General features: G+C 42.8%; 1 protein-coding gene across 1 annotated transcript in view; it reads left to right on the top strand.

Moving 5' to 3' along the window:
• Positions 1-237: 237 nt before the first annotated feature.
• Positions 238-19,160, top strand: part of LOC147901196 (uncharacterized) — a 41,918-nt gene continuing 22,995 nt past the window's right edge. The window contains exons 1-9 of the mRNA XM_087376448.1: positions 238-438; positions 696-944; positions 1,284-3,026; positions 7,999-9,519; positions 9,620-10,207; positions 10,455-11,816; positions 11,914-12,423; positions 12,566-13,398; positions 13,726-13,807. Of these exons, the coding sequence (XP_087232574.1) occupies positions 238-438; positions 696-944; positions 1,284-3,026; positions 7,999-9,519; positions 9,620-10,207; positions 10,455-11,816; positions 11,914-12,423; positions 12,566-13,398; positions 13,726-13,807 (7,089 nt within the window). The remainder of the gene's footprint in view (positions 439-695; positions 945-1,283; positions 3,027-7,998; positions 9,520-9,619; positions 10,208-10,454; positions 11,817-11,913; positions 12,424-12,565; positions 13,399-13,725; positions 13,808-19,160) is intronic.

The raw sequence follows: 19,160 nt of genomic DNA, 5'->3' as shown, positions 1-19,160 counted from the left end.
AGACAACCTCCGAAGAGATCACTAGCGCGGGGGAATCGATCTGTCGATACGACCAAATCCAGAAAAGTTCATGAGGGTCGAGAGATCCATTGAATCCTCCATCGAGCGAGCGAGAGGGAGAGAGACCGACCGCAAGCCAGCGCAGGTTGACAGCGATTAGCTAGCTATTCGATGATCGATCGATATGGAGCGCAAGCGAGCGCAGGTTGACAACGATTTATTAGCTATTCGACCGATATGGAGCGCACGCCACCGCAGGTTGACAGATTAGCTACAACCCATATGGAACACTCGCGCAGGCCGCCGCGCAGGCATCAGAGACGTCCTCTTTCGCACCCACAGCTCCTCTCTGAGAGACCAACCGATCATCTGCCTATCCAAGCTCTCCGTCAGCAAATTTTGCAGCACATTCATGACAACCGAGTCACCTTCATCCAGGTCCAACCTGTGTTTCTTAATGTCGTGAGGCATAGCTGCTTGAATACATGCTCTACAAATGTTGTTACCCTGGCCAAGGCCTTCCCGCAACTAGGTCATCGGGAGATGACTTCCCGATGCCTGCGTTGTTCTTACGATAGCAGAGTTCCAGATTCATTAGCATGTAATTAGATTATCAAGTATGAGAGAGAGCAAGAGAGGGGTGAGGCGTCGATGAGACCGAAAGAAGTTGTCAGCTAACCCATGCAGTACAACAGGGAGAGACAGGAAGTGGCAAAACTACAGCAGTGCCGCAGTTTATATTGGACGAAGCACGAGAGCGAGGCAAAATAGTGAAAGTTGTGGCCACTCAACCATTGCGCATTACTGCTATATCGTTAGCTTGGCGTATTGCAGCTATGAGGAAGGTTACTCTTGGGCAGGAAGTCGGATATGCGGTGGGACACGAAAAAGAAAGGAGTGATTCCACCCGGCTATTGTATGTGACCAACGAATACATCTTGCAAGTGAGTTCGTCGCAACCGTCTGTTCCCCCGTTGTATAGTTTATCTTGTTTGCAGTCGTGATCATATGTTATTCCTGGAATCCGATGTGCAACATTAGAACCCAGATGGTTCAGTAGCTTCTTCCGGTTTTCATTTGCATTGCTGACAAAGGTGATTTAGTTAGTTTATTTATGCAACTGTTGTGAATATCTTATCATTGACAACGTATCCAAGATTTTTAAACCGAAATTCTTGTTTTGTTTACTAAACGAACGAACGTTTGTCGTAAAAATATTTTGTCCATGTTCTGCTCTATACAAGGCCCATTCTACGTTTCTTCTTATTTGCACTATTGTGCAGTGGCTCAGCCCGGAATGTCATCATCAACCATCAGCGCAAGGGATCACGCATCTTATACTAGACGACGTGCATGAGAGAAGCATTGAACAGGATCTTGTGTACCTTCTCCTAAAAATGATTATGACAACTCCAGTAACCGGAAATCTCAAATTGATTATTATGTCAGCAACCCTTGACCTTAAGTCTTTGCAAGCATATTTTTCCTTTCTTCTTGATGGTTCAGGTAGCTTTCCAATCACCATCCCGCTCAGCAGACTCCAAGTCAAGACAATCTTTGCAGAGGACATACTAGAAGCTCTGCCAACCCTCTCCAAGTCAGGATCAGATTTAGTGAGCAGACTTGTTGACTTTCCAGCCACTGGGAGGAATGTTCCCCATTTCCTGCTTGATCTTGTTGGAGAGCTAGTTTTCCACCTCGTCAAGAGTGGTGATGTCTTTCTGATATTCCTGCCTGGATGGACAGAAATTAACGACCTGGAAACAAGGCTTCAAAAGAAGCTCATTGCTTCAACTGCTCCTCTGCATCTTGAGATAATTTTGTTGCATTCAATGTTGACTCGAGAAGAAGAACAAGAATTGTTTTTATCCAAGCCTCCGTACTGTGGGAAAGTTATCATCTCCATGGAAAGTGGCATCTCAATACCAGGAGTAAGGTATGTCATCGACCTTGGTATGGAAAAGCTCTTGTACTATGATAGGGAAAAGCATGTCGATCTACTTGTCAATTCATGGTGCTCAAGGGCATCACTTACACACAGAGCAGGGAAAGTTTGCCTGGACATGAGTTCTGGGCTTGTTATTCGACTATTTACAAGGACGACTTACGAGCAGCTTCCTGAGCATAGAGAGCCAGAAATGAAAAAGGCGTTTTTGGATATAGCAATTCTGAAGATCAAGGGTCTTCTGTCTTCATTTGGATCAGTTAAAGATCTTCTACAAAAGGCAATGGATTCTCCTCATCCAGACAATCTCAAACATTCATATGAATTTCTCAATGATTCAGGTGCTATACAATTCCAATCTGATGGTGATTTTTCTTTGACACAACTGGGGAGATTAACAGTCAAGCTCTCAGTTGATGTTCATGCTTCTAGGTTAATTATGCTTGGGCTGTTACTGGGATGTTCTGTTGATTGTGTCGTAATGGCAGCTGGATTATGTACAGCTGTAGATCTATTCAAGAGACCATTTTTAAAGCGAGGTCGCATGAGTGCTGTAGATTTTCAGTACCATAGAATAATGAATTTCAAAGCCAGGAAGTTTTATGATAGTAACTTCTACAGTGATATGTTACTCTTCCGTCAAGTATATATTCAAGGGATGAAGCATGTCTGGAACAAACATTGGATCAATAAGAGTTGCTTAAGGCCAGGAAGCTTGAGCATGTTTGTATCAAAAGTGAAGTACCTTGCAGAAGATTTATCTAATTTCATTGAACAAGAGCAACTTAAAAACACAATTCAGAGGGAGAACATTAAGATTCTGGAACTTTTAAGATGCCATTATCAACACTCAGAACAAAGTCAACATGTCTTTTGTAAGGATGAAGATACCATCGCCCTTGCTATCACTGGTGCTTCCTTTCGAAATGTGTTGATAGGGAATGTCCCCAATAGCAGTGTGGCCACGTCTGAAACCATGCAGCTTGCAAATGCAGGAATGAATCCATGCTGTTCATTTAAGCTTTTGAACCTGCCATGTGAGGTAGTAGATGATGTGGCAAGTCTTGAAAATGCTCTAAAGGTAATATGTGAAAGCTAATCAGAAAGATTGCATATTTAGGGCTGATCTAATTGATGTTGTTGATGGAGGATGAGTACTTTTTTTTTGGGTACATAAGCATGGCGATATCCTATGTGCATTTGCACTTCCATCATGAGGTTGACGGGAAGATGAGCAATAATGAAACACAGTTCTATAGAGTAAAACTTGTAGCATGGTACACTTTGACATAGCTCTTTATCTGACATCATTTGCTTAAAACCTTTATAAAGAACATGGAATAGTTAATCTTTCTTAGAGTGATGAAAGGGACCGACCGAACATATATTTTAGAGCCAAAAATGGTGTATACACTCTGATGTTACATTAATTTCCAAATTGTAAATCCACAAATTGAAACAAAGATATGAAACAGATCTGCAAGCTTGCTCTCCTTCTCCTTCATCTACTTTTTTACTTTCATCTGGTGGTGCTGATGAAGACAACAAGAAATCTATTGGAGGGAGTAGTCTTCCTTGGACTGCTTGTCGTGACACAGAGTGCTACATGGCTTACAGCTTAAAGATCTTACTGTTGCCCAGCTTGTTTTTTGAAATAAATTGAATTAAAGAAAATCAGACAATGGAATGAGAGCATAGAATAGCATGTCATATGTCCCAAATATACACGAGGAGAGTTAAAACTCTACCAATCATGAAAAAAAAGAACTGTGGGAGAGCTAGCAATGCTGGCACCCGATCTTGAGCTATGTCGAGAAAAAGCCTATGTGGTAGTTGTAATGCTATGAGCAGAAAGAAGATGCCACAACCCACGCCTTGGGGAAGGTTTGTGTCCTGTCAATTGATCCTAACAAGTCTTCCAGACACGTATACTGCCAACTCCTCAAATCGGTACTTGCCAAATCCCGGACAAAAACTCTCTACCCTGCATGAATTCTCCTACAATGACCTATTTACAATGGGCACACCAAATTCTCTAGAAAAATAGAACGAACCATTCATAGAGACAACCAAGGACAATTGTGCCAAAATTGTTTAATATGAAAAATATTGCTGAAGATAAGTGATAGCTCAATTGTCGATCTTTGAGGACTTGGTAAGCCTAGTCTAATAAAGTAATCATTGTCCTGTTGTAGAAACCCCTAGCGCAGCTCCCCAAGTAATATTGATTGATGGTCATAAGGAACTGAAATCAATTGGCAAATCTCAAACCTGCTGTGGCTAAGTGTAAGTTGAAGTACAATGCTTGCACTCTCTATCTAAGAAAGGTGCACTTGACAAATGAAGAAGAAAGAAAGACTTCTACTACAAAGGGGTGGAATCCGCCCACACTGACTATGGGAGAGCCAGCTCCGTTATAACATCTTTTGGCAAATACTCTAAAGTGCCGGCCCCACCTCTCCCCACCTAATACCAGAGATGCCATGCAGTCTGTCCTGCGGAAACCCAGCAGAAACGTAGATATTCTCCTAAGTGAGGAGCTCCCCGCCTGTGTAAAGAAGCCAACTGACTTATGCTAGTTGAAATGGTCAAACAATAGTGGTGCAGGAGGACTCTAATCTTCTCCAAACTCACTGTCTAGCTCTCCACAAATAAGGCCGACTCAAAGTCTAGGAGTTCCTCCTCATGTCTGATTGGAAGGCACATATGGACCAAGCCTGCTCCCTGAAATCTTAGAAGCAGTCTAGGGCCTCCGCTACAAAAGATATAGGAAGGCACCCGTAACTTCTAACTATGTCAAAGAAAGCCTCTCTGGTGTGAACTCTAATAGTACAGCTGGCTCGAGCTGGCAGACAATGTTGAGATGCCTTTGGCCCATGGTGCAGAGAATTCCAGTCTCTTGATGGTACCCTCTATGTTACAGGACTCCTTGAAGTCCTGGAGAAGATACAACAGGCTGAGAATCGTCGGACCCAATCATGGCCTCCCAAAAGGTGAAGGTATGTCTAGGATGCTCTGCTCCAGATCGATACTTGTCTGAGTGTCATAGATAGTATCCGTGATGGGAGGCTGGATCTAGAGGGTGATCAGTCACCACTGCCAAATGTCGATCTACCCTGCCCTTTGGGAATAAGGCATTATCTGTCCTGAAGAAAGAGAGGAAGCCATCAGACTTGTCTCAAAGATCTCTTGGAAAGCATGGCAGAGCAAGTTGCCAATTGGATCATAGAGTTGCTGAAAGAAGGCTGGGCAGATTCCATCTTCTCCCGACATTTCTGCACCAATAAGGCCTTTAGGACCTTAAGCATATTACTATCCTTAAGCCATGCCTTCAAACTGTCATCATCACATGCGAGACCATCAAAGGGACCTCGGCCTAGAGCTCCTCATTTGTAGCCTCTATCTGCTATGTGAAGGGCTCTTCCTAGAACAACTATCTGTAGTGAAATGTACTCATCTCTGATCCAGAGACCTTCATAGGGGTTTGGGAGGTGAATAATCCAAGTCAATGTAGTGGCATGCTATAAGCCTCACTGGCTTCAAACAACGTTAACAACGTGAGCCACCACTACTGTCAAGGGATTTGCTCCTAGCTTGTGAGTGATCTAGTTCAAGGGCTAGTATGAACTCCGCTCATTTATGATTGGAGTCAATACCACATAAGTCAAAATCCATCACGTAGACGTCGCTCATCACCTGATCCTTCATCAGGGAGTCAAAATGAAGTGGAATCCACTGCTTGATCCTAAGGCGGTAAATTGAGTCCCAAAACGGGTAGAGAGGATAGGTTGAGAGGGGGGATGGGTGGGGTGGGAGGGTGGAGGGAGTTTGGCAGGTAAGGACTTAAGAGGAGGGCTTGGAAGGGAGAGGTTGACGGGGGGAAGGTTGGGTTGAAAGATAGATAGATAGATAGATATATATTAACGTCTCTAAAAGGCCAAACGGCCTATGAGACTAAAACAGTTGATACATCTCCTAGTGTTGTCTCATCAAAGAGAACAACAAAATAAATAAGCTGAAGGCTGAGAGCTACTAAAGGTACTTACAATCAGAGGGATTGCAAGTGACCCAAAACTTATGAAATACCAAGCAAGTATTTACTAAAAGTACCAATTGATCAGCATAGGCAGGAAGCTAATCAATAAAAAGGTTGCACTCTTCTTATGTCAAAAATCCCAATCATGGGCAGCTCTAGGATCTCATAACTCGGTGCCAAACGTTTCCGGTGTTTGGCAATGATGGCACGGATCCGATGAAGATATGGCTGCCGGGCACAGGGTCTTGGGGGCTTGGGCCTCCGTGACCTGGATATGGCGATGGCTCGGTCCAAAATCACACCACTAGAGTGTGGCAATCTGCCTGTGTGTGATAAGGTGGTGGTGGCGCCAGGGGTTTCTGATGGCGGGGAGGGCATAAAACTAGTTGAGGTGCTGGAATTGGTGTGGAAAGGGGCAGGGGAGGGGTAGTGTTGAGCAAGGGGTGTGGAATTGGTGGCAAAGGCCTGATAGGCCTACCACCTTCCTTTGCCCTAGCTTCCCTCAACTCAAGGTCTCTAGTAAAATCTCAAGAGGGAGGGAGCCTGGGTCTTCTACAACCAATTGTAGCTTCAGTCCGTCGTCATTTATGAGCGATAAAGCCATCATCATGGGAGAAGACTTAAAGACCATGCTGAAGCAAGCACCAATAGGGAGAAGGATGTCGCTTTAGTATTCCATGGGCAATGTAGGATGGCCGAAAACTGTGATACATGGTGCTTAGTCTCCATGTCGCCCGTGGTAATCCCATAGTACCAAGGCATGAGACAAACTAAATGCAAACCTAGATATATTGAAATTCACTACAATAGAAGTTGGGGTGGTCTTCGTCGAGGTAAAGAAAGACTCATCTTCCATAGTCTTGGATATGGTCCCCTTCCTTCGCTGGAACCAATTTCGAACCTTGCGCCATGTGGGGAATGGCCAACAAAGCATGCCACCACTACATGGTCCTAAAGTTGCTCTACACCGTGCTCTACCAGTTGATGGTCCTCGAGGAGAGAGGGTGATTTGAATGGTGATCAGATATGAGGATGCTGCCACTGAGCTCCTTTGGCCAAATGAAAATAGGGTATGATCAAAATCCTTCCCTCTGGGACAAAGCTCTGAAACCTGCTGGTGATGAATGCCCTTGGGAGAAGGGGAGGAAAAGGTGGAGGATCATGAAAGGAAGACGGAGGATCTAGTGGGAAGGAAAAAGGGGTGGAGCGAAGGGAGTAAAGGCTGTCCTACAAGCGAAGAGAAGGAAGGGGTAAGAAGCGGAAAAAGTGATGAGGTGAGGAAAGTGACACCAGAGGGAAAGGCTATTAGCTAGCCTCGGTCGAGAACAAACCAAAATTGGGGGGGGGGGGGGGGGGCAGAGGGGAGCGGGGGAAGAGAGTCTGTGGGCAGCAAGCTGCCTAAGGCAGATGGACAGGCACAGCTGTCTCATGATTTATACAAAACTCGATGGCGACAGTTTCTATGGGGTTTTGCCGGCATAACACCATGTTTGCATAACCCTCATCATGAAAATAGATTTGTACATCTAGAGATATGCCATAAGGACGCGCCAGAAAGGGAGCCAAGCACACCCAAGAGAGTCTGTGGGCAGCAAGCTGCCTAAGGCAGATGGACAGGCACAGCTGTCTCATGATTCATACAAAACTCGATGGTGACAGTTTCTATGGGGTTTTGCCGGCATAACACCATGTTTGCACAACCCTCATCATGAAAGTAGATTTGTACATCTAGAGATATGCCATAAGGACGCGCCAGAAAGGGAGCCAAGCACACCCAGCAGTGATATTAGCAATGGTAAGATGCCGGCAAGTCTCAAGATTTTGAGTCTTCTCCACTAATTGCAAACGTGGAGTAAGGAAATGAAGCTCATGTCCTGAATGGACAAATTTTTAAAATGTGCTAAGAGTGGAGTTGATCAAGAAGTTCTATGATGTGGCACTTGAAAATATATGTATTTGACTACATCATTAACATCAAATGAATACCTAACACTCAGTCTGCATTGATGACGTACAGGTTCTGGGCCCAATATCCAGGGTTCTTATTTCTGAGAACAGCTCTGCCTTGGTAGAGTGCTCTGATATTATGAAGGAACCAGGCACCAAGACAATAAAAGACCTTCCTGAAGCTGCACAGATACTCAACTTTTTGGCGAGCCAAGAGAGAAGTAATGATTTGAGTATATACTTCAAAACTAACAATTTGAAAGAGGTAAACAGAGTCCATCTTGGTAGACAATCAAAAGTTCGACAGATCATTTGGTCAACTTACATACAGGGAACCAGGTATGGTGTCAGTTTTGATCGTTACACCAGTCTTATCCATTCTGCAACTGAGGTCCATCCACGTTTCCCTTTCCATGTTGCTGTAGCTGCACGCTTTGTTGAAGTGGAGTACAGAAAACTACATGCCTCGAATGTTACAGTTTTGCCCAATGAAAATAACTTTTGCGTGCTAGCTCTACTACTTTTCCGGCCATTTCAAGTAATCTTGATATGCACAGATTCTGCACAGAATCAGATTCACAGTCTACTTTATGGTCCTTTATTACTCAAATTGGCTCCCCAATTCCTTTATCTTCACCAGCTCCAGGCCATTGAACAACTGCGAGTTAAATTAAACTCTAGAATGACAGGAAATGGATTATGTATGGGGAGCATTGAAGAGGACATTCTGCAACTTTTTTACTGTATGAAATGTCGAAGTTACTGTCAACCATATACAGCCCCTGATATATGGCTAGAGTACCCATCACTAAAGCTAGTCAATCCTGAAAATCTTCTTGTATCTTGCAAGATAAGGTCAGGATCTGAGTCAGATGTGCCTGTCGATAAGGGTAATAATGATTCACGAAATTTTCAATCTAAGAGGAACAACACTTCCGATCCTGGACCAGTTCTGGCTTTGTCCACGCCTTCACGCCATAGGAAATTTGCACGAGCAAATCGCTTGAGACTGGATACTCAAGACAGTGACGAACAATCTCTTCTAAAATCATTTAAATTGATTGAACCTGATCTGGATAGAAAGTGTTTTACAGAGTGGATTGAAGGAGCCACACGTTTCAACGAGGTCTTCTATTCCCTGCTTGAGAGGCTTGTTACAGAATGCAAATATGATAAACCAGCCAGCCTTGCACTCAAATTCATGCATAAAAGACGAGACAAAATTGTCAGCAAGAAAAAACACGTTGAATTGGAAGGCTGGTACCATTCAATATGCAATCCAGAACACTCGTATGAAACATCCAAGAGCATAAGGAAAAATCTAGGTCAAATGATAAGGTTGCAAAAGCAAACGGACATACCAGGTTGGATGATTCCAAAGCTGACTTTGCGAGAGGGTTACCTCCCCATGGTCAGCAAGAAGATGAATCTCACAATGGATCAAAGAGGCATTTTAAAAAAGAACTTGGGGCGTTTACAGCATAACGTACATATTTCAGTACCTACAGTCCAGTCCAAAAGTGATAACATAGTTGTTTCAGGACATCCTAAGGAAGTAGCAGAGGCAATAAAATGGATTGAATCTATTGCAGTGACCAGACATATTCAGACATGGTGGGATAGAAGGATGACCATACTTTGATCCAGGAGAACTTTCAGATCATGTATTTTGCATGGAATTAGACTTTAAGGAAGGACCAAGGGGGGAAAAGAAACAGTATGGACATCAATTGACTGAGTTTTTCATAGAGAAGTGTCATAATGACCCAAACCAACCTCTGTATGATTCAAAATTCAAGTTGGATGAGTTTTTTCAAACTATCAAGAACTATCTTGAGATGATTGAACCATCTATGGAAATTGATCTTCAGGCCAGGTTTGGAAGAGCTGTGTTCAATTGTACAAATGCAGAAAGACACGTATTACCCCTTCACGAAGGTAAACCATTGAGAGATATCATCTCTGCTTTAAAAACCCAGAAAATTAAAAGGGGACGATTTGATGATACGATCACAAAGGAAGACTTTTTCTTTCTTAAAGCCTGTGTCCAACTGTCTCAACCGAGATCAGTCTACAGAGAGGAGAAAGTAGTTATCTTCCTTTTAGATCCAGATAATCCTACAGATGGGGATGGTAAAAAGTTAACTATCATGGATTCTCCTAATGAACCTGGGAAATTCTCTTTGGTGAAGCTGCAACAGAAGGAGAAGATAGCAACAGCAGATATTGTTAGATTAAATGCAGGCGCTATCAGAGCTGACATTCGACTTTCATTACAGGTCAGTTGCACTCTCACGCAATCTTCTTATTTAAACATGACTGAGATATGTAGCATGAACATAGGAAAGAAGGGTGATTATAAAGTCTCTTGTCTCAGTTGATCCCATAAAGAATTTTATGTTTGTTTCTTGCAGGAATCTTGAATATCTTTAGATTTTAAAACCTTAGAGGGTCTTCACATAGCCAATTCTTATAAAACAGGCACTTGTTTTTTATGTCTAAATGTTGCTCTTATGTGCACCACAGGCCATGAAGGAAGAAGTGGTTGATGAACGTGACAGGACCTATGTCGCTGGAATTCGCAGAGTTGGTGTAGGGCTTCATTTTCCCCGAGGCCCATACATTGTAAGGGCACAAAGGCACAAAAATTCAGAATATTTTTCTTTCGACGGGTTTTCAGTCTCATTGAGTGAAATTATACAGATATGTGGCATGGAGTCAAGAGAGAAATATGAGGTTGAATTCGAGCCTTTAAAACTTAATGGAGATAGGCTTTCTGTGTTTGAAGCAATGGGCAGTATAACTGTGACAGTGTCAAGCATTCTAGAACAAGCTCAAAGTGCATGTAGCAGGCTTTTGTTGTTTCAGCCATCAAATTCTTCCACTTCATTAACGCAGGGCATTCTATACTGCTGTAAAGGCTCAGAAGAGGAATCAAACCTAACTTCCTTCCTTCTAAACCACATTTTCCAAGATTTGCATCATGAAGCATGTGTAGAAACAAATAAAATAGAGAAAAGGAAGATTATTTCTGACTGTGATGCGTCCATCACAATATGTTCCCTGGTGGAAAACCTGTGGCAAATTGATGGTGGTCAGTCAAAAGGATTCAACTTATCAGAGAAAGTACTTATGTCGCTCTTCAGATCTCTCAAGTCCATCAACTTTCACATGTGTGTCAAACTACAGTCAAGAGCACAACAGATTATTGCCAGCCAAGGTTTTCCACCTAAATTAGCTTTAGAATATGCTTCGCTTTTTAAATGTCATTGCTTCAAGCATGAACGATGGATGGAAGTTCTAGAACCACATGTTGAAGAGCTGATACTTTATGAACAGGACAATATCGAAGGGACCTGGTATCAGCACTTAAAACTGTGGAGCACTTTTCAAAAGACAAAAATTTCAAGTATCTTCAGACTATTTTCAGTACCGAAGAGACATTTGAACCGTGGAGAGCCAGGATACTTTTTTATAGGTTACAATCTTGCCCTTAAAATCGAGAATCAAACATTCCAGAACCAAGGAATGACGAGGAGGTTTATCAGAGGCCTATTTTGCCAACATCATTACACAGCAGCTGTATTTGTCCTCAGTTGTTCATCTTGGTATATCAATGATATGATCCCCTCAGATTGGAATAATAGAAGTCTCATAATGTCATTATTATGGCTTCTGGAACAAGTCAAACATTTGAACCTGACTGTCACAGAGGAGTGCCGTCTTACAGCCTTGGAGGTACTGATAAATATTGAAAGTGCAAACGAAAGCATGAAGGAAATAGAGAGAATGATTTTTGAAGTTTACGAAGTTGAAGAAGATTTGTTCAGGCATTTCCATTATCAAAATATACTTAAAAGCCTTTCATTGAAGGCAGTTCACATGAAGGTAATCTGTTCAAGCACTTTTGCTAATTTTCATATGAGATATATTAAAAATTCCATGAAAAAAATGCTCAATATGTTGACTCATTTTATGGATACAGGAGCTACAAAGAAGAGGACTGACAGAAAGTGTCTGCAGAAGCATGAGTTTCAGGTCTTGGTGTGCAGGGAAGAGTGTCTTATCTAGCTCCCTGATTCCAGGCCTCAACAAAGAGGGTAACTGTCTAATTGGTTGTCCAGGGATATTCATTCCAGCCAGAGATCCATCAGGACAGATAATAGGGGCTCAAATTAAGGTGGATCGCAACAACAGTGGAAAGTATAAATGGTTGAGTAGCAGAAAAATATTTGAAGGTGGTAGGGGACCTAGCTTAAATGGTGAACTCCCTCTTTTCTGTTGTGTACCCTTAGGCACACATGGATCCGTTGTAGGAATATGTGAAGGAGGCCTAAAAGCACATGTTCTATCTGCTCTAAGTGGTCTTCCTGTCATAGGAGCTTCTGGAGCAGCTTTTCCTCAATCAAGGAACCGTCTTGAGAAGTATCTGGCAATCATGAATGCAAAGCATCTGATTTTTTTCCCTGATGCTGGATCACAATGTAATGACCAGGTTATATGAATATCCCCCCCATCCCTCTTTCCTTTAGACTAGTTTGTAAATGTTATCTCTTACCTAATTAGTACAGAAAGCAAGTGGAGCCAATGAAAGGACAGCTTAGGGTAAATTGAATGTTAAAATTGTCATTTTCCAGGTGGCTCGTTGTTATTTTCAAACTTTTCGACTGATTCGAGAGTTGGATTTTGATTTGCTCATAGCTTGGTGGGGACAAGTTAACAAAGTGGAGCATGAAGACATTGATGATCTGCTGTGCAATAGCCTTGGTGTATGTGAAATGCCACTGATATCAGCTTCCCAATTCTGGAACCTTTTAGATCCTAGTGTCCGGAAAAAGTTATCAAAAGAATTTCCGGACTTTAGCCCCTCCTGTCCAGTTTCTGAAACAGAGGATCCAAGAGACACAGTCATTGATTGTGATGAAATCAGTATTGCCAGAGTTCGAAGGAACATGCAACATGAGACAAATAAAGATACTCTGCACTCAGAATTCCTTGTTTCAATTCCTAAGAACATCATAAAGTCCATGCCATCTCCTCCTAATGACTCTGTTACTCCTGTATCTGTCTGTGAGTTCACCATTGAAGTCAAAATGCTCAATATACACCAATTATATCTTATTGATGATGGCATAGATTGGCTTGTTCAAGATCAATTCAGACCAGGCACATTTGTTGCGTTAGTCTGCAAATATGGTCCTGACTCTGGCCTTGATCTTATTCAGTTTTCTGTGCACCAGCGTTGTTTACTGATCAGGGTTTCAAGTAATGTTTCTCTCAAATCAATTGTCCATTCTGCAAGATTGAAAAATATTTTATCAGACAAGAATGTCACCAAAGTTGGAGCAGAGATACAGAAAGATGCTCTTGCCATATTCCACTTTTTGGGACTAGAAACAAATAGTTGCGCTAGGATTTTCCATAATTTATCCAGACAAAAGTGCAAAAAAGGACTGCTAGCTCTGTTCAGGTGAAGATTTGAATTTCTCAGGTGTTTATGAACTTAAAAAAACATGCATTCTGGTTAATACAACATCGAGGATTTAAAACATCAAGAAAACGTATTGGCACCATTCAAAGGAGTCTACTCTCCCCCTTCTCAATCATGTATGTAGTTGCAGTACAGTATTTAGTGTAATAAGACATTTTTAACAAGACTTGGTTTTGGTTATTGGTGGATACATTCTCTATATAGAGAACCATTCCGTTAGTTCTGGCATGGATACAAATTTACAAATATTAAAGACATGCTTAGAAGTGCTTGTCTTCGTAATTCATGGGTCCCGCTTCCATACAGGGAAATCTTTCATTGGGACTGGAATGGAACAAAGCAAATCAGTTGCAGTGCCTGGGGATCCAAGCAGCTGACCCTCAAACAGGTCAATTTCTGACTGATAGGTCTTTTTGACTGGTAGGTCTTTTTCCTCGCTTGAGAAAAGTCCGTTTTTCGCGAAGGAACCTAGACCTCCTTTTTTTACTTTCATATTATTTGTTATGTCCTTGGTGATTTCCTCTTTCATTGTAAGCATGATCAACAGCTTGAAAAAGCAATGCTTTGTAGAAGATTCATAGAAGTTATTTCTGTTTTGTTCACCTCAAAGTAGATGCTCAAGCAGACAAAAGCATGGCATAGATTCAAAGTACCAATTTGCTGTCTTACCAAGCAGCAATAAATAGAAATGGATAAGTGCACAGAAAAATCTTCAGAGAGAAGGGAATACCGTAATTCAAAACTTCAAGTATATTGCACAAAATCTGAGCCAAACGCTCTTTACAAAAACCTCCATCAGAGTTCCCAAAACCCAGCAATCCACTGCCCTGGATGCTCTATGGTGAGTGCACATACTGCTCCTACTTCTTTCCTTGCACTCCTCACATTGCGTGCTCCTCACTGAGCTTCAGGAACCGTGTCAGCTCCTCGAACAAGCACCCTCCTGCATACATGTACTCTCCTACTGGTTGTACGTATGCACCAAGTACTGCTGCAGAATGTGAGGGCTGCTTCCAGTCCGAGGTACATAATACCACCCACAATGGGACCTTTTATAGAGGGCTCCATGCCCCTAGACTGGCCAACCAAGTCTGAAGATCTGGCCCGACACGACCAGACCAGGCCTACATAAGGCCTTCTCCCCTTCTTCCAACCTGTGATTCCAGGGACTACCCTCTGGTCCCTTGTCTGTGCGTTGGTCTGCTGGCTCATGCTCCATCCCTGCTGCAGCCACCATGATCAGTTGCCGACCTTTGCACTGCTGTTGTTGACCACCTCTGCGTGCTGCATCTGCTGGCATGCTTCTATGCCTTCTGCGCTTCCATTTGGCAGCCCACTTTGGCTGTGTCTGTTGCTGTCCTGCCCCAGCCGCGATTGGCCTTCAACAAAAGTCCAATGGCTGGCTGCATACTGCCATACAGCAAGCTCTATTCCAGTGCCGCTGTCATCCCCAAATCTTGGCCTTTGTGTAGCATGGCTACATGACCAGCTCATAGGTCTAGGAATACACCAACATCTTGGAACTCGGCCAGGCCTGATAACGAGACCTATCAAAGCCAATACATATGGCTCCCACAGTACATCTCCCCTTGGCTTCATAACAGGACATGTTAGGAAGCCACACACCAGTGACCAAAATAGGAAAACCAATACATCTTTTTAGGAGGACTATCCAAGGCAGAGGACCTTTAGACTCAATGAAAACCAAACACTCAATACATATCATTTTAGGGGACTACCCAGGGCAGAGGAGATAATAAAAATAATAAAAATAGATTAGAAACAAAAGTCCCGATCATCAGGTACATAGACCTATGAAGAGAGAGAGAGATCTCTGATGTCGGTAGTAAGAGCATGAGTCGGTGTTGAAGCATCATCTTCTTCTTCGTCTTCACTTGTTGCAGTCCCAACCAAGTTGACATAATCCTTGTGTTGTTGCTTGGCAAGCTTCTGGAAGTAGCGATCCTCAGTGTGACCAAGCGTCCCACAGTGATTGAATTTGAAAGGCTTGAATTTGCCTTTGCCATTGGAGTACAGTACAGTAGAGTTTGGAGTGTCTGCATACCGTCTATCATGATCAATAAGCATAGCAACCATATCATGATAACCCATTTGTGTCACACGCAATGCTACTATGATCTCCCGGTACATGCAATGCTAGTATGATCTCCCGGTACTTAGAATTTTCCTCAATGCTCGAGAGGAGCACAACGACTTGCTCATCTTTCGCTATAGGGGCCTTCAGACTAGCAAGCTGAGTGACAAGGGATTCCATATGATTCAAGTGAGCAAGAAGAGAGTCTTTATGATTCATTTGCAGCTTGAAGAATTCCTGTCTGAGGAATACCTTTGAATTGATGATTTTGTTGCTGAACAATTCTTCAAACTTAGCCCATAAGTCGTGAGCAGTGGAGTCAAAATCAAAATGATGAATAACGTCATCACCCAACCTCAAACCAATGAGAGAAAGAGCTTTGTCATTCAGATTCTCCCAGTGTGCAATTTTCTTTTCATCTGATTGTGGCTTTTTCTCCTTGCCACGCACAACATTCCACACTCCATCTTTCATAAGTACAAGATGCATCTTTGTTTGCCATGTAGGAAAATTCTTAACATTCAACTTTTCGAACGAAATGGTAGTTGATTTGGAAGACTCCATGGATGGAAAAGAGTAGAAATGCAAGTGTAACTATGGAAAGATCATCTTGATAAGTTCTTCATGAGCTGGAGCAAGTTTGGAACTTCTTCATGGCAACATGAATAACAGCCAACATCTCCTGCTCATAAGCCTGCATGTGGTACTTTGTATCTCTGAGAACCTTGCTCTCATATGCCACAACTCTTCCATCCTGCATGAGCACACCCCCGATGCTATGTCCACAAGCATTACAATGGACATCAAATGGTTTTTGTAGGTCTGGTAGAATAATCACGGGGTCTGAGCATAACTTCTCTTTGAGTTCCTCAAAGCCTGCAATTTCCCGATCCTTCCATTTGAAGGTGACCCCTTTCTTCTGTAAGGCATACAGAGGTGATGCCATCTCAGCAAAGTAACATATAAATCGCCTATAGTACGAGCATAAATCAAGAAAGCTTCGTACTTCATGGATATTCCTCAAAGGTGGCCAATTTTTGATGGCTTCTACCTTAGCAGGATCCATCCTCACTCCATCTGCACCCAGCGATCCGTGATTAGGAGGGGTGTATGCTTGGACAGCGGACTCACATTGGTTGGACACAGTGGGACAGTGGACTGGTCAGGTCCTTTGGCAGATGGCGCCGTCGCTCATCTACGAGGAGTAGGATAGCGGATGAGAGAGATTGATTGACCTAGTCATCCCTGAGTCCTGGTGGGAGGGACTTAGCTTAGCGTGTGGATGGACAGCAGATGGTTGGGCCAGTTTTCTCGGATTGGTGTCCCCTTGAGGATGATGATGCAGCGAGGCAGCACGCAGCCCAGTTTTTTCCCTGTAGGACATCAGGCAACAGACCAGCACTCGGATTCGGCTTTTTCCCCCTTGTGTCATCTTTCTTTTCCTCTTTATGCTCATGCTTTTTCTCTACAAAAGACTTCCTCTTTCGATGAGGGCATTCATGGGCTCTATGGCCTTCCTGCTTGCAAATAAAACAGCTGGTGTTCAAACAGTGCCTGCTTCTCCTCGGAAGACAACTGAGGTCGTGACGAAGGCTGTCCATGCCTTTGGCCTGCAACAAAGGCTCATTTTGCTGGTTTTTCGAGTCGCTTAGCCTTTTTAAAATCTTCCCTGGCATTACTTTTATTTCTCGAGCTGTTTTTAAACCCATTGATCCGTCCTTGCATCAAAGCATATGCTGTATTTTCATTCTCTATGAGTTGGGACAGATTTGTCACTTGTGTTTTTGTGCAATAATCCCTTATTTCTTTAGGCAATCCACAGCAGTATTTCTCAACCTGCTCTGAGAAGGGAACCTGACGGTAAGAACTGACAAGTAACAAGGCATCCCAAAATTTCTTGTTGTATTCATCCAAATTTCTGCAACCCTCTGCATTAAGCTAATGCCACTGAGTCATAATGTCCACTTCAAACATGGTGGTCAGCCATGCTGTTCAAAACAACTGCTTAAACTCAACCCATGTCGCAGGAGCTCTTCCTTGCAAAAGTAAATTAGTCCACCACTGAAGGGCATTACCCTTCAAGAAACTGACGGCTTTTCTGATTTTTGACCTCTCAGTGAAATTACCTCCGGTGTATGCAGCATCAAACTGTGGCAAATACATCAAGGCTTTCAACCGGTCCTGCATCCCACGGAAATTCTCAAACTTGACTGATGCCCCACCTTCTTTGAAGTCCTTTCGTTTACCCTAGGTGTATGCACTTTTAAATGCCTATTGAGCAAGAAACTTCTATCACATTGTGAGCCAGTGTTTGGCTGAGATTCAAGCTGATTTTGGGGCAGAGGTACATTGCAATTTGAGCAAGTGTTTGGCATTGCATTTTGAGCCAGTGTTTGGCTGTGTTTCATGATATTTTTGGGGCAGGAATATATTGTTTGATTGCATTTTGTATCCCGGGAGGAATTGTGTTTTGGGTACTACTAGCACTACCACTCAGGCTTCTCCTACCATTGCCACAGAGGATCAAAAGAGGTTTGATCGTAGGGATGCCCAAGCTTTGTCTTTGTTGTATTATCAGTGAAGATGCACATTAAGTCAACCATTAAGTCGTGCAAGCATGCAAAAAACGCTTGGGACAAGTTGAAAAGTATGTGGAATGTCAAGAATGAAGCAAGAAGCATTGCTTTGAACAATAAGCTCAATGATCTGTCCATGCTTGAAGGTCAAACTATTTCAGAGCACATTGCTAAGATTACTGACATTCGAGATGAGCCATTGATGAGGACATAGAAGACAAGAAATTGGTCTCTATTACCCTCAAACGCTTGGCTCCCTCATATTGCACATTTGTTACCTCCTTGACCATCATGCTTAGGGCTGCTCCTCTCTCGTTAGGTGAGTTAGTTGGCTTGCTCTTACAGGAAGAAACGACTTCCAATGCTGCCCGTTCCTCTAGTCAAGGTGAGCAAGCACTTGCCACTCATGGAAAGGGTAGATTTCAGCCTACAGGAGGTCATTTTCAGAAAAAGACCAGCCATGCCCATCAGCCCAAGGCAAAGGTGAAGAAAGACAGATGCAATTATTGCAAGAAGCTTGGTCATTACATTGCAGAGTGGAAGAAACGGATTGCCAATGAGGAAAAGAAGCAATGCACAAGCAGTAATTATGTTGCACCAGCTGAGAATGCAAATGCTTCACCATCTCATGCAAATTTTGCACAAGAAGGAAAGGATTTTGTATTTACTGTATTTCATGACAGATTTGGTGCCACAGGGGATTCAATTGCATATGATGCTTCTCATGTTTCATATGGTGATTTTTCATTTGCTGCCATAGATACTTGGTATCGAGATAGTGGTGCATCGAAGCACATGTCTCACATGAAAGAGTGGTTTGAAGAAATCAAATTTGTTTATGGCAGGCATGTTATTTGTGCTAATGATTCATCTTAGGACATCACAGAAGTGGGAGATGTTCCCATCCTTTTGGATTTAGGAAAGAAAAAGCATATCCGTGATGTCTGGTATGTTCCTGACTTGAGAAAAAATCTTGTTTCAGTTCCATCCATGGCCCATGATCAGCACATGATCGTGGAACTTCAGGATGATCAATGTAGGATCAAGGATGCAAAGAAAGGGATGAGATT

This window comes from Dipteris shenzhenensis, chromosome 6 (assembly GCF_047967505.1).
Source record: "Dipteris shenzhenensis isolate YYH24624 ecotype China chromosome 6, Dip_SZ_1.0, whole genome shotgun sequence".
Classification (NCBI taxonomy): domain Eukaryota; kingdom Viridiplantae; phylum Streptophyta; class Polypodiopsida; order Gleicheniales; family Dipteridaceae; genus Dipteris; species Dipteris shenzhenensis.
This window is presented reverse-complemented; position numbering and strand designations above follow the sequence as displayed.